The 14665-nt window shown below is 36.0% G+C and overlaps 2 protein-coding genes across 2 annotated transcripts; one reads left to right on the forward strand and one right to left on the reverse strand.

The window, feature by feature from the left end:
- The first annotated feature begins 108 nt into the window (after window positions 1-108).
- On the forward strand, window positions 109-4949 carry LOC113494318 (flap endonuclease 1). Its single transcript, XM_026872611.1, has 8 exons — window positions 109-308; window positions 384-449; window positions 932-1135; window positions 1434-1579; window positions 1935-2102; window positions 2686-2904; window positions 3489-3638; window positions 4088-4949. The coding sequence occupies exons 1-8, from the start codon at window positions 227-229 to the stop codon at window positions 4193-4195; spliced, it is 1143 nt and encodes a 380-aa protein (XP_026728412.1). The 5' UTR covers window positions 109-226; the 3' UTR covers window positions 4196-4949.
- Window positions 4950-5987: 1038 nt separating this feature from the next.
- LOC113494316 (glucose-6-phosphate isomerase) lies at window positions 5988-13688 on the reverse strand. The gene is made up of 12 exons (XM_026872608.1): window positions 13466-13688; window positions 12791-12930; window positions 12141-12309; window positions 11392-11500; window positions 10870-11034; window positions 10194-10306; window positions 9745-9871; window positions 9113-9207; window positions 8335-8493; window positions 7620-7752; window positions 7064-7205; window positions 5988-6447 (listed from the first exon to the last, which is right to left on the reverse strand). Exons 1-12 carry the CDS (start codon window positions 13594-13596, stop codon window positions 6260-6262), a joined length of 1671 nt encoding a protein of 556 aa, XP_026728409.1. The 5' UTR covers window positions 13597-13688; the 3' UTR covers window positions 5988-6259.
- Window positions 13689-14665: the final 977 nt, after the last annotated feature.

Consider the following 14665-nt stretch of genomic DNA (forward strand, 5'->3'; position numbering starts at 1 on the left):
AAACAAAAATGAATCATAAAGATCAGAACGCGATGAAGTCGACTAGGAATCTCGATTTTTTTTGGCTAAATACGTAAAAACATCACTATTCCATTTGTTAAATTTTGTCATTGGAACACTATTGCTTGACAGAAATTTGACAATCCGTGTTCCCGCCAATTTAATGAACTGGGAAATTGTTGATGTACGTGATTTTGTAAGCAATATATAGAGAAAATAACACAACATGGGTATTCTAGGTTTATCTAAGTTAATAGCAGACATTGCACCTCATGCTATAAAAGAAATGGAGATAAAAAACTACTTCGGTAAGCTACATTTTCTTTGAATCGATAACTAACCTATGTGAATATGTTTTGACCATACTTTTCTTTTTTCTACAGGCCGCAAAATTGCAATTGATGCTTACATGAGCTTGTATCAATTCTTAATAGCAGTTAGAAGCGAAGGTTAGTAAATGAAGTGGTTTTTTCATCGACACTGTAATTCTTTGTCACTTGCAATGTGTTTACAATCGTGAATTGCCAGGATTTATCCAATTCTTGCTATCGTACCTTATGAACAAAACACGTTTAATCCTTCATACGTTCCTAGATTGTCAAGATTTACCGGGTATTTCGCAACAAAACACGGTATTTAACCATTACACTCGGTCTTTTATAGTGGGTCCAGCTGTAGTACCTTAATACGCAGGTTGTATTCTATTCACTAACACTATTACACAGAATGAATTCTTCATAATGCAGTAAAATCCATTAATCACTGTTTGATTTTTTATTTATTTAGCCATTACTGTCCCACTGCATGGCAAAGGCCTCCCTTAGATTTTTCCACTTTATCCGGACTTTTATTTTTCCTTCCATGTTTTGTACTTAAAATAAAAACTTCATTTTGATTTAGAAACTATAAATTAAACTAAATCAATTTCCAGGTTCCCAGCTGGTCTCAGTTGATGGAGAAACAACATCTCACCTCATGGGCACTTTCTACCGTACAATCAGATTAGTAGAAAATGGTATCAAACCTGTTTATGTGTTTGATGGTAAGCCACCAGACATGAAGTCTCACCAGCTCAACAAGAGAGCTGAAAGGAGAGAAGAGGCGGAGAAAGAGTTGCAGAAAGCTACAGAGGCTGGTAAGGATGTTAGACAAAATATCATTCAAAATCAATGTTTTGTTAATGAAATTTCATATATTTTCTCTGCAAGTAGGATATATCATAAATTTTATACAGTTTTTATTTTTTATCTTGTTAGTTTTCATATTTCCTATCTATGACTTCCCTGCGTTTTTTTCATGTCTATCATATCTCTCTTAGATAAATTCTGTATGGGCATAAACCATTGTAAAAGTTGATTTCAATCATGTTTTAGTTCCTACAGTTCTTCCCAAAGATAAGATCTTCTCATATATCAATCTCTATATATTTACAGGCGACCAGGAATCTGTAGAGAAGTTCAACCGTCGGCTGGTGAAAGTTACAAAGCAGCACAATGAGGAAGCTCGGACGTTACTCAAGCTGATGGGAATACCTGTGGTTGAGGCTCCCTGTGAGGCCGAAGCACAGTGTGCTGCATTGGTTAGTATTATGCAGAAAAATAATAATTAAAGCCTTTTCTAGGAGTCGATGGCTAATGATTTCATATGGATTTGCAATGGCTCCAATTTCTGGGCCCAGTCTTGCTTTAGCTGGAGTCTCGATTGCGCATAAACTATGTGGCAGACTGACGTGTTGCGGGTTCGATCACAGCGAAGGACAAGCTGTGATCGAGTCTTAGTACATGTGACTTGAATGTTTATGAAACCCCTGCGACACATGGATGAAATCACTTTATGCATACATACCAGATCAGAAATCCAAGCTTTGTATTATAATATTGTTCGTAATAAACCAAGGAGAATGTTATACAAAAAACTATTGTACATATTTCCAGGTAAAAGCCGGGAAAGTGTTTGCCTCAGCGACAGAGGACATGGACGCACTAACATTCGGTACCAACGTGTTGCTCCGACACTTGACGTTCTCCGAGGCGCGCAAGATGCCCGTGCAGGAGTTCCATCTCGAACAGGTGCTCCAAGGACTGGAGTTGGAACAGACTGAGGTGAGAAATACATCCATACTGATTTTGTAATGATAAAAAAGGGTCTGTTTGTCCGTGTGGATCGTTTTCGAGATTGGTTTTTGCGTATTTTCGTTTTACGGAATAAAGAAGTCGATTAAAATTGTTTTGTACTATTCAGAGAAAACATTGTACATCTTTAACACCTCTTCAGAGCCCTAATTCCGCAATTTAAAAAGTCTTTAATAGAAGGATTAATTTTTAATTTTAATGCAATTCCCATTCATCGATCGCCAATTCTAAATAGCTGAATTGGAGCCCAGGTAAATTATTACGATTTTTCTTTCAATCTCTTATTAACGTGGCTTCAGTGTTAATATCGGAAGTAAAAAATTTGAAAAACCTCACGGGTTCTTTCTCTCTCAGGCACATTTTCATAAAGACCTACAAAACTTTAGATTCTACAGATAGCGGTTGCTTCAAAAGTAATAAATTGATACCTCCATTAAATAATTGAGGGTGAGTGACTGCTTAGTAACTTCTCAGGCGGTGGTACCATCCACCTTCCATCAACAAAAGTATTATTACTATCTATATTATAACACATTTCCGCTTTACCCGCCAGTTCATAGACCTGTGCATCCTGCTGGGCTGCGACTACTGCGGCTCCATCCGCGGCATCGGGCCCAAGCGCGCCATCGAGCTCATCCGGCAGCACCGCAGCCTCGAGCAGGTGCTCAGGAACATCGACACCGACAAGTACCCGCCGCCCGACAACTGGGACTACCAGAGAGCGAGGGAACTGTTCCTACAGCCCGAGGTCACTGATCCTAAGGATATTGAGGTTGGTGTAATTGTTATGGTTAAGTAAAACTCTACTTAATCCTACATTAGCTAATTTGTCTATACACAAATAAGTACGATGACATATCGGTTCTAGAGATCGGAATTTTCTTTTTTTCATAAAAGTCTTTATGGAATATGGAATTTAATCCTTATGTCGCGGGGGATTTTACAAACTTTCAAGTCACATGCACAAAGATGGTATCTTTGCAAGGCTCATGACAAGCATTTCGTGGATCACACAAATGCTTGAGCTACACAGGGATTTAACCTGCGACACGTCGCGTTCAAAGGGTTTGGCGTGGTGACCTCAATCACTTGGTTAACTGTGCATTCAGTACATAATTAATTGATATTTATGTATAAAATAAACGCAAATTACGTATTCACTTCGGATTTCTATACGTACCTTCTCACTAATAGAAATCCATACCTACACCTTACATATAATTTACCAAAAAATTAATAAAAAAAGGAGACATAGACGGTTCAATCTATTAATTTTATATTTCAAGTCCTACCTAACATGTTCTGTTACACACCAACTTGTCTTACAAGATATTACATACTAAACTTTGTTTCCAGTTAAAATGGACAGATCCTGATGAGGAAGGCTTGGTGAAGTTCCTGTGTGGAGATAAACAGTTCAATGAGGAACGTGTCAGGAACGGCGCTAAGAAACTCCTGAAGGCGCGCAGTACGACCACGCAGGGACGGCTTGATGGCTTCTTTAAGGTAAACAACCCACCAGCCAATGTCAACTTAAAAATGTACATTTTGAACACAATTAAGTATTGAGCCTTGAAATGTTAACACCAATTAATGTAGTGGTTTCTTAGGTTTACGCGAATGTTAGACATTGAAATGAAACTACTTTTAAGGATTTTATTGCGGTCTAATTTTAATTTGTTTAGAAGAGCGATGTTCATGTGCAGATAAAAAATTAAAATGTATCAAATCAATAAAGGATTGATTAAATCCAATAATATAAATCTGTATAGTCTGTCAGACAGATTTCCAGATTTCCATAATTAAAAAGTAAGGCAGATAAAAAGTACTTAAGTTTGAACTGTTAGTGATGTCACACGAGATTTTAATTCATTGTATCGCTACATTTTTCGTTTACGAGATTAAACAAAAAAGGTTGACCTTAAAACCTACATATTTATTAAATTAATCCACAGGTATCAACAACGCCTAACCCAAAACGTAAAGCTGAGGAAGATAAGAAAAATGCCGCGAAAAAGAAGATGAAAGTCGGTGGCGGAGGCAGGGGAAGGAAACCAAAATAAAATTAGTCGATAATGGTATTATTGTAATAATTTCGTGTTTACGGCAGCCAATTATTAATGTAATTTGATCTTTAAAACACTGTTTTATGAATCTAAGCGTTAAGCGTTTAAATCAAACGTGTGTGTTAGACTAGTGAAGAGAATTCAGGACTACCAAGTCAAAGGTTTTGAGTTCGATCCCAAAGCACGCACCGACTTTTCGATATCGTAGATATTAGTTATAGATACAAAAACATAACTCTTCCTTAACAAGGTCGGATAAAAGTAGCTAATTCAAAAGAGTCAGCTAACTCAATACCAAGGGCAGGTAAAAAGTGAATTTGCAATTGCTTGCTCACAGTTCCTGATTGAATATACGTTTGGTTTGAACGCAGCCTTAGATGTATACGTTAATGGCTGGCCAATGCATTTAATGTCTAGTTTTAGGTATATAATGACGTTATATTGATTTTGATCCGATATTACTCTAACTTACGATAACTCTCACTAGACTCAATAAATCAAACTGAAAATATTTGCAAATCAATCTTAACTTGGCATGCAGTTCCCTTTACAATAAATTACGGTACATAAGAGATCTGAATAATAAACAATACTAAGACATTTCTTTATATCTAAGTTAATTGTGATGTGTAAATAAGCGCGGGATCGTTTTTGACTGTTTATTAAACCATTTTTAATATTACTTGTAATTATATGTAAACGTCTCTGGCTTTAACTATTATTGATACCTCAATTAAAATTGTTTAGGTAATTTTTTCGTTTTATTTTAAACCTTTAAATTTAAACTGTACAACTTTATTGCGCAGTTTCTTCTATAGCAGGAAGTGGTGATGAAAGGATGGATCTGACTATGTCCATTGTAATTTGATATTAAAAACCAACTACAATTTGAAATTCGCTATTTAGTAAACTAATTTTAAAAATGTTTTTTTTTTACAAAATTGAATGCAACAAAACTACCTACTAGCATTAAAGGGCGAAATCTATACTAATATATAAAACTAAAGAGTTTGTTTGAACGGAACTACTGGTCAAAATTGAAAAAATTGAAATTGAATTTGTGTTGAATAGACCATTCATCGAGGAAGGTTTTAGGCTATCAATCATCACGCTGCGACTAATAGGAGCTAAGATACAATGGAAAATGTGGAAAAAGCAGGGTAGATATAAATCATAACTTATATCTTCTAACCACGCGGACGAAGTCGCGGGCAACAGCTAGTTAAAAAGATACACAACTAGTGATAAAGTGATTTATTACAAAAACAAGTTTAATATACATAAATATTAATGATATAATTTAACATTGCTATTATAAGAGTACATTTCATTTTAAATACTTATAAACTATGTGCTAAGGGAATATAAATTGCATTTAATTTCCAAAGCACAGCAAATACACCTCGTTTGATCGATCCCATTCGATATTCATCGAATTTAGAATAAAATAAGAAAAATAATACATAAACAGAAAAGCGTGAAATAACATTTAAAACTTGGTATTCAAACATAATAATTAAAAAACAAATTTGAGAAAAAAAAACAATAATGGCGGTAGAATTCATTGCCTTATATATTTATTGTCTACATCGAAAAGTATATTAATATAATTATATATTCAACTTGTACTTTTCTTGTTTTTACGTATCTAATAAAAATAATACGACGAAAAATTTTTTGTGATTGTCGCGTGAAGTTTTGTGCAAAGAATCTGTCACAATCTTTTTAATTGACAAAGCAACATATTGCGTCTAATATTTCTTATTGTCAAACAGACGAACTAAAGAACTTTTGCTATCATAGCCAATCTACCTTATTGCACATAATTTGGTAACTTCAAAAACTAAACTCAGAATCAAAATCATAAAAAGAGGCCACTTAAAAATTCAATTCAGCCGAATTGATGAGATTGTAAGCCAAAATGTAATTTAGAAAAAAAAAGAGCGAAAGAATATCACAACGCCACTAAAAGTATTGAGTAATATAAATCATATTTCCATATACAATTTCAATGAATCATAAACTCAAACATTCCGCATAAACTTAAAAGTATAATGTAAATTAAAAGTTTTGTTTCAAGAAGTTGATAAGACCGTTAGTGGAACCATCGTGGCTGGTTACTGGCTTGTTGTCCAGTAACTCAGGTTCTATTGCCTTGGCAAGTTGCTTGCCTAACTCAACACCCCATTGGTCAAACGAGTTGATGTCCCAGATGACGCCCTGAGTGAAGATCTTGTGCTCGTAGAGGGCTGTGGATATGTTAATTATTATTAGTTTAGATTAAGACTTTATAAACAAATAATTTTGTTTTTAAAACAAAGACATATAACCAACTTCAGCTAAAAATCACTAAACTAAACCTGATGAAATTTTAATGGGACCAAATAACAGATCATATCGAATGAAAAAATAATCAACGAAATCGGTTCATCCCATCCGAAGATATGAGGAAAAAATAGATACAACTTCCTCGACTTCCTCCTTCCTTTGAAGTCGGTTGAAAAACAAGCTTTCATTTGCTCTTTTGCTTTGGATTCAAAGTACTCGAAAAACAATTCAAACGAATCCTTACTCGCTGGTGTTTAGTAGAGCGCTTATGTCCACCGTCGAACTACAGCTCCATATTGTGTCATAATATAACATTGTCAAGTTAAAATTGCAAAACTGAATTTACTGAGATTGAACTGATAAAATTAAAAACAGCTTGTAGAAAAGGAAAGTATAGTCCCAATAATACTCTCTTCAAGGGAAATTCATCTACCTATCAAAATATGACTAGTTGGGGCAATCCCCATAAACACGCGTGATAAAATCATTACATCATTTAAGTTAAAAACATTGAATGATAAACATAAAGGTACATACCAATCAAGGCTCCGAGCGTGAACGGCGTGACTTTCTTCACGACGATCGAGTTGGTGGGGCGGTTGCCCTTGAACACCTTGTGCGGCAAGATCTTAGCGACGGCGTCCGCAGCCATGCCTGACTTCTCTAACTCGGCCTTAGCCTGAAAATAAAACAACATTATTTAATGTAATATTGTGATGCCTTTTTGGTAAGCATTAGACTGATCATAGGCTGACGCTAGACGCTGTATTGCTAATTAACGCTGTTTTTGCACACATTAATTATAATGTAGAATGATACTAAAATATTTTATTTTGAAAAGAGTGACTTATGAATTTTCTTGCCGGTTCTTCTTCATAAGAATGACACTTTGGAACCGTGCAATTAGAGTCAGTAATGTAACGTTTTCTTTCTGTAAAGTGGAACATTCTTGCTAATAGAGTAAGAGCCCGTGGACGCCAGTCCTACGTTATTGTTCTTACCTATGTTGGGAGCATCTGCTGACAAAGTTTCAGCTTTTATAAAATAACGTAGGTCTGGCGTCCACGGGCTCTTAGACCTTAAGTATACGTGCCTCGTCAGAAGTCTTGCCCTTCATGAGCGCCTCGGTCTGCGCGAGGAAGTTGGCGAGAAGGATCTTGTGGTGGATGCCGTTGGAGATCGGGTTGTGCGTCTGCGCTGGCGCGATGAAGTCGCACGGGATCAGTCTAGACAGAGGTGTAATGTTAATATATTTTATCCTAATATAAAGTAGGAAAATATTCATTTCTGAGAGATTGAGCTGTCTTGAGTTTGGAAATAAAGTATAACAAAAAAAATATTATTACGTATTACCCGAGATAAGTGAGTCTTCATCAAGATTAATACCGGTGAATATCGAGACGGACTCGCGACACTGAGGGTTGCTTACGAAAAGGAAAATAACACGCAAGTCGGTTGGTTGACATTTACCAGCAGTAAAAACATATTAATCTTCTGTCTTCTCCTTTGTATTTAAAAATGAATTGCTGTTCGTTAAACTCGCTACAACTCGAAAACGGCTAAACCGATTTGGCTTATTTTAGTCTTGAAATATTCGTAACAGTCCAGGGAAAGTGTTAACGGTGAGAAAATATGGGAAAATTGCGGCAAAATATATCATTTTTTTTAATTTACCATTTAAACCACAAGCTGATGTTTTTTACGGAGAAAACTGTAAAATTACCACAAGATCGGGTACTACGCGGTCGAAACCACGGAGAACAGTTAGTCTATAAATAATAATAAATATACATATCCGGCAGCCTTACCTGGTCCCCTGGTGTATGAGCTGGTAGAAGGCGTGTTGTCCGTTGGTCCCGGGCTCGCCCCACACGATGGGCCCCGTACTGTAGTCGGCCTGCGCGCCCGACCGCGTCACGTACTTACCGTTGCTCTCCATGTCGCCTTGTTGGAAGTATGCGGCGAATCTGTTTCAAAGAGGTTCTTTATTAGTTGGCATTTTATTTTATTTTAATGTTTGTTTCCTCACAACGTATGTGAGTGGATGAACAGATTTTGCTTTTTTATGTAACATGAAATAGTTGTCATTTGTTCCTATAAAATTTCATCAATTAAAAAAAACATAAATTTGTAATATTTTTATTTTCAAAAACAATAGGATTAATGCCGCAGCATTAAAAAAGTAACCAAATAAAAAAATACTTAAAATATATGTAGTAGAACAATTTAACATGACTTTAAATTCTCCCCGTTAATTAACATTGCAGTGTATGAAAATAACAAATAAACAAACTCGTTAAAAAAGTCGTAAAGAAATCGTGCAACATTTTCGCTTATTACTGTAATAGGCGACTCACCTTTATAACCTTGCAAGCCTTCAGCAAAAGCAAAGATAAGAGCTAACTTAGCAACGTTCACTTCTAATGGCATCCCTAGCGGGGTTCGGGACACAAATTAGGATATTGCTAACAATCTTATTAAGGCAAATAATAAATAAGGCCCGTCGCTCACTGAGTTGAGCAGGTTTTATTGCTAGTTATGCCAGTTCGGATCTTACCCTAGAGCCTAGGGAAGAGGGTGACTTACCTGTGCAAGTACTGATCGTAGGGCAGTAGAGCGTGTGTCTCAGCACCATAGAAGTTGGAATACCAGACGCCGAGGAGCGCTAGGATAACTGGAGCCTGGAGAAAACAATAATAATAGATTTAAAAAAAACGAAATACCTAGGCACGTTTTTAAATGTCACTCCATTCATATTTTATCAAAATTGGTCCAGCAGTTTTATAGTTGTAAATTGCATTGTCTGAAGGTACCCTGAAAATTTCAGCCTAGCTAGCTTAGCAGCTAGCTTATCGGGAAGTGCCTCAAAATTGAGTTATAAAAATGCAACCAGAACGACAAATAAACAAGAAAGTGAGTGTATAAAAACGAGGGAAAAATAGTATTCCAAGCACTTTACTCTTTTTTATTATTTTTATAAAAACGAATCCCATAATAAGGAAATTAATCCTTGATCGCAGGTGATTTCACAAACATACAAATCACGTTGACAACACCCAATCAGACACAGAACAAGCAATCGTGGATCAAAAAAATATACTTTTCTCTACGCGGGGATCGAACCCTTGGCACGACGCTCAGTGGATTTACCACCAGGCTATCAGTTCTGTTTTTGTATCCTTCAGTAGTCCGATTATATCTTAACACCAAGTACTCACATTCTTCTCCAACGGGGCAGTAGTAAAGTGGTTGTCCATGAAGCTAGCTCCTTCTAGAAGCTTCTCGAAGTTGTCGTAGCCGATGTACAGCGAAATAGACAGACCGATAGCTGACCACAGCGAGTACCTACGTGCGAAAATAGACTTTATTTTATAAGGAATATAGACTAATGTCTAATGTAACTTGGAAAGAGTGAAGATAGAAAATATAAAAACCAGTTAAGTGTCTAGGCAGAATATTGAAAACCATGTATATATGTAGTTTATACCGGAAAATGTGGTTCAACAGATTTTTAATATACCTACATGGTATTAATTTTGCTTAAAATTGCGTATAAAATGAATAAAAAGTTGAATTACAGAACTTATTTTTATGGCAATACAACATTTGCTGGGATAGCCAGTAATGCGTAAAAGTGTTTATAGATAGAGTAAGAAGAGTGTTTTACCTTCCTCCAACCCAGTCCCAGAATCCAAACATGTTGTTCGCGTCGATGCCGAACGCGGTCACCTTCTCGGCATTGGTTGATAGCGCCACGAAGTGCTTGGCAACCGCTGATGGCTAATACAAAAAGAGAAGAAGATATGTTTATTTGAACATACCATAAGGTGGTTGGAACCAACGAAAAAATAGTAAATGAAAAATATACTGATGTAGCGAGATAAGTTTTAGTACTTTAAAGCCCAAAGGGTAAGAATACCCTAAAATGTAGGGCCCGCTGTCAGTTTGTCCATCCATCACAAAGCTGTATCGTGTGAACCGTGATAGCTAGACAGTTGAAATTTTCGGTTGTAATTGTTACGGTCATAAATTTTTTGAATGATCACAAATAAATTTGCACTTTTCTTAAGCTTATTTCTACGGAACTCCAGAATAGTTCCAGTTTTTGAAGACTACCTAAAGAAAAACAATTAAACAGTGTTATGAAAGAAAAATAAAACTGGTAATTGAGAGTTAGACTCGCGTATCTGATACGTGTAAGTGTAAGTTGTCAAGTATGGGACAATTAAAAGTTATGTTTTATAGGTGTCCATTCCATACACGTATTCACAGTCATACGACGTCCATAAATTTTTGAATGGAATTTCTTCATTTAACCACAATAACCACAACTGCTAACTTACATCTTTAGCAGCCTCCAGGAACCAGGTCTTGGCTGAAGTGGCGTTGGTGATGGTCTCCTGGGTAGTGAAGGTCTTGGAGGCGATGATGAACAGCGCCGTCTCTGGGTTCAGCCGCTTCAGAACCTCGGCCAGGTGCGTGCCATCGATGTTCGATACGAAGTGGACCTAGAAAAGGAACATCAAGTTGTTGTGGAGATAGTATGTCGGCACAAAGCTCTAAGACACCCAGACTCAGAACAAGCATTCGTGGATCACACAAATGTTTGTCCTACGCGGGGATCGAACCCGCGAGACGTTGCGCAAAGTGGGTTTGTCGTGGTGACCTCAACCACACGGCTATCCTTGCATTAAGATAAATGTGGTTTCGATGCAGGCTTCACTTAGATTTGATCAATCTTAATCCCCGAGCAGCATCATGGCTGTGTAATATTTTTTATTTAACTTTTTAACTACCTAACAGCTGAGCAAAGATCCCCGATAAACACTTAGGGTATATTTTCCTAAATCCTAGTTCTATCTTACCTTCAGTTGGTTGGCGTAAGGCTTGAGCGCCTCAGTGACCATCAGCGGACCGAGGTCAGAGCCCCCGATACCGATGTTGATGACGTCAGTGATCGCTTTGCCAGTGTACCTGAAGGACAAACATTTAATTTATATAGTAACTATTGTGAGAAAGATTCATTAGTTAAAGATGCAACGGTTTACTGAAGCGGATTTATCCGGAGTGCCGACTAATTTCGGACCTAACCAAAGTCCTTAATCATGAGCATTTTTTAATGCACTAAGGAGTTGGGCCTTTATGACGCGAGGGTTTCACAAACATTCAAGTCACATGCATATATACGCCCAGACTCAGAACTAGCGTTCCGCCTAGCAGAGGTTAAGATGGCCTGGCATTACAGTGTGACTTTTGTCATTGTGTAAATTAACACAACCTCTAAGTATTTATGCAATTATTTGTATGGTCATACACTTAATGGATGACCAATTTTGTTTATCTACAGCCTATTTTTGTAATCGTCAGAGTCGCGAGTCGGACTTGTAAGAAAACTACAGCTGTGTTAAGGAATTTAATCCTTGCATTGCGCGTTTTTCACAGACATTAACGCGGGGATAAAACCTGTGACACGTCGCGCACTGTGAGTTTGTGCATCTGATTTACATATTTCCATCCAATTTCTATATATTTATCCTAAAAACGCTACTCAAACTCAATGACGAAGTAGCGGGTATATCTATTTTTGAATATTATTTTATAATTCGGTCCTTACCCCTTCCACTGGCCACTAATAACTTGTCCAGAGAACTCCTTCATATGCGCGAGTACCGCGTTGACATCCGGCGTCACGTCCTTCCCGCCAACCAGAATAGGCCGGTTCTGCCTGTTACGGAGTGCAATGTGGAGGACAGCCCGGTCTTCCGTGAAGTTTATCTTCTCACCTACAAAAGAAATATATGTGAAGAGTGAAGTTTTAAATCCAGTCCACGGTGTAATGTAGAAATACTCTTATATAGCTGCAATTGACTACCTGGCTGGATGACTTAATTAAAAAAAAAATCTATAATTTTTTTTTCAAGCTACCGAGACTGTTTAAGCAAAGGATTATTTTGTGTGTATATTATTGCATGTGTTTCTGGTTAATGGCATAGCTTTAAGCAATCAATGTACTACTAATATAACTCTATGGACCCCAATGAATGAATTGGTTTTTTTTTAGTAGAAAAATATTTTCTTAGCAAATGTTCTTAGTATATTCTTTCATAAAATAAGTAATAGATTAAATAAATTTATCATTATGATTACTATTTTTTTACACAAACACTAGGTTGCACTTAATTTAGTATCAGATTTGAAGAAACCTTTTTGGTAAAGTCGAAATTTGAAAAATAAGTCCAAGCTCAGTTTAAATACAACAGTTACCTGAAAACATGGCATCTCTTGCCTTCTCCACGTTCCTGCTCTTGGCGAGGTTGAGCAGGAGGCTCCAAAGCTGCTCATTGATGCGGTTTTTGGAGTAGTCCAGCAGGATGTCTCCATCATTCGGAGTAGGGATGCGAAGACTGAAATATTCAACATTTTATTTTTTTCATAAGATATATTTACTCAACATTTTTTTTTCTAGTCACTCTTATTATATGTACTTAATATGTTTTATTATTAAAAAAAAATATAGACGCATAAGCAGAGAATTTTCAGTAGTGCTTAAAAAATAATGATAGTGTCAACTATTTTTCAATAAATAAAAGTTGCGTAAAAAAAATATTATATTATATCCAGTCTACAGTTTTTTGAAGAAACTTACGCATATTATATGCATAGATAATTTTGCATATGATAATAAGTAACTAACAGTACATAATGACGTGATTAATTAAGTGGCCAGCTATCACAATTGAATATACCTAACTTTAAAATCTGTCAGCCGCGACCTTTAGGAGAACTTTAAAATTCCGATGATATAACTTTACGAAACTATTTGATGCGCTCATGCAATACAAAAGAACCTATTTCTATATTTAAAAAATATGTTTAGCTGTCAAAAATAAGAGGAACCGACACGTAATAAAATAAATAAGTGAAAGGTAAGTTACAAACCTGAATTTATTGAAGCGGTCGGCATCTTGTTGAAACAATTGTTGTATATTAATTTTATCGGCGTTCGCGTCGAAGAATTTCTGTATTTCCACAAACGCTGGGTCTTGTTTCAAATTTACTTTTGGATCCATATTTTTTAGCGAAATAATACAAGTATTAAAATAATTCCGCGACTGCCGAACGTAGTACAGTCTTGCGAGTCGTGATAACGAATGTCTTTTTGACATTTCAATGATATCTGAAGGTTACTTACGTTTTGTTTAATCATCGTCAGATATTTCAGCAGATTTTAAAATGATCGATAATTTTATTTTTGAATGTAATTCATGGTGAAATTATGTCATCGGTTTGATTAGTCATTCATTAATACGTTGTCTTGGCCTCATTAGAAACATTGATTACCATCAAGTGGCTTGATTTTTACAAGATTACACGATTTGAACATAATGAATGATTGATCAGTCAAATCAAATCGAATCAAAATGATTAACAAATAAATAATTATCAAAATCTAATTTAAGTTAAAATGGCATGTCTTGTTATCACCAAATACATGCTAAACTCTAATACTTACTTTAATTGAAATCCTTATCTAGCTACAACATGCAAAAAAAATATTATTTAGTGGCTTCAAGATTGGTCTGGTTTTAATGTAACTTCAATAGCGTCTTTAGGGAGTTTAAAGTTCTCCTCATTAATGATCGATATTTACTTATTAGTTAATTTATATACACCGTGATTTTCTAGTCATCTTACAAAAGCAGCCCAGTTCATGTATCCAATGATTAGAACACGTTCATGATAAAAAAATAGGTATTTATGAGATATGAATAAATTTAAAATGCAATTTTTATTCAATATTGCTATAGCTCTGTTGCGAGCGCTGTCCGAGCCTTGTAACAATGGTGAGGGGCGCGAGCGGCGGCGTTTTTATCATTTTTAACAGTATATTTCAGATTTCTCTTGTTTAATTTTTCTTTGTACTTATTGTCTTAGTTGATGAGAAAAAAACAATAATCGCGCCTAGGGGTATTTTACGTCGGATACATGAACTGGGCTCCTTTTGAAAGACGACTAAAACATCACCGTGTATAGTCTGTTATATTTATAAGTTTAGGGTAATAAGGTCACAGAAACTTTTAATCGTACTATTTTACGTTATAAGAGGCAAAACTTATAAGTGTTCGTATTAAATAGTTT

Source organism: Trichoplusia ni, chromosome 5 (assembly GCF_003590095.1).
Source record: "Trichoplusia ni isolate ovarian cell line Hi5 chromosome 5, tn1, whole genome shotgun sequence".
Classification (NCBI taxonomy): Eukaryota; Metazoa; Arthropoda; class Insecta; order Lepidoptera; family Noctuidae; genus Trichoplusia; species Trichoplusia ni.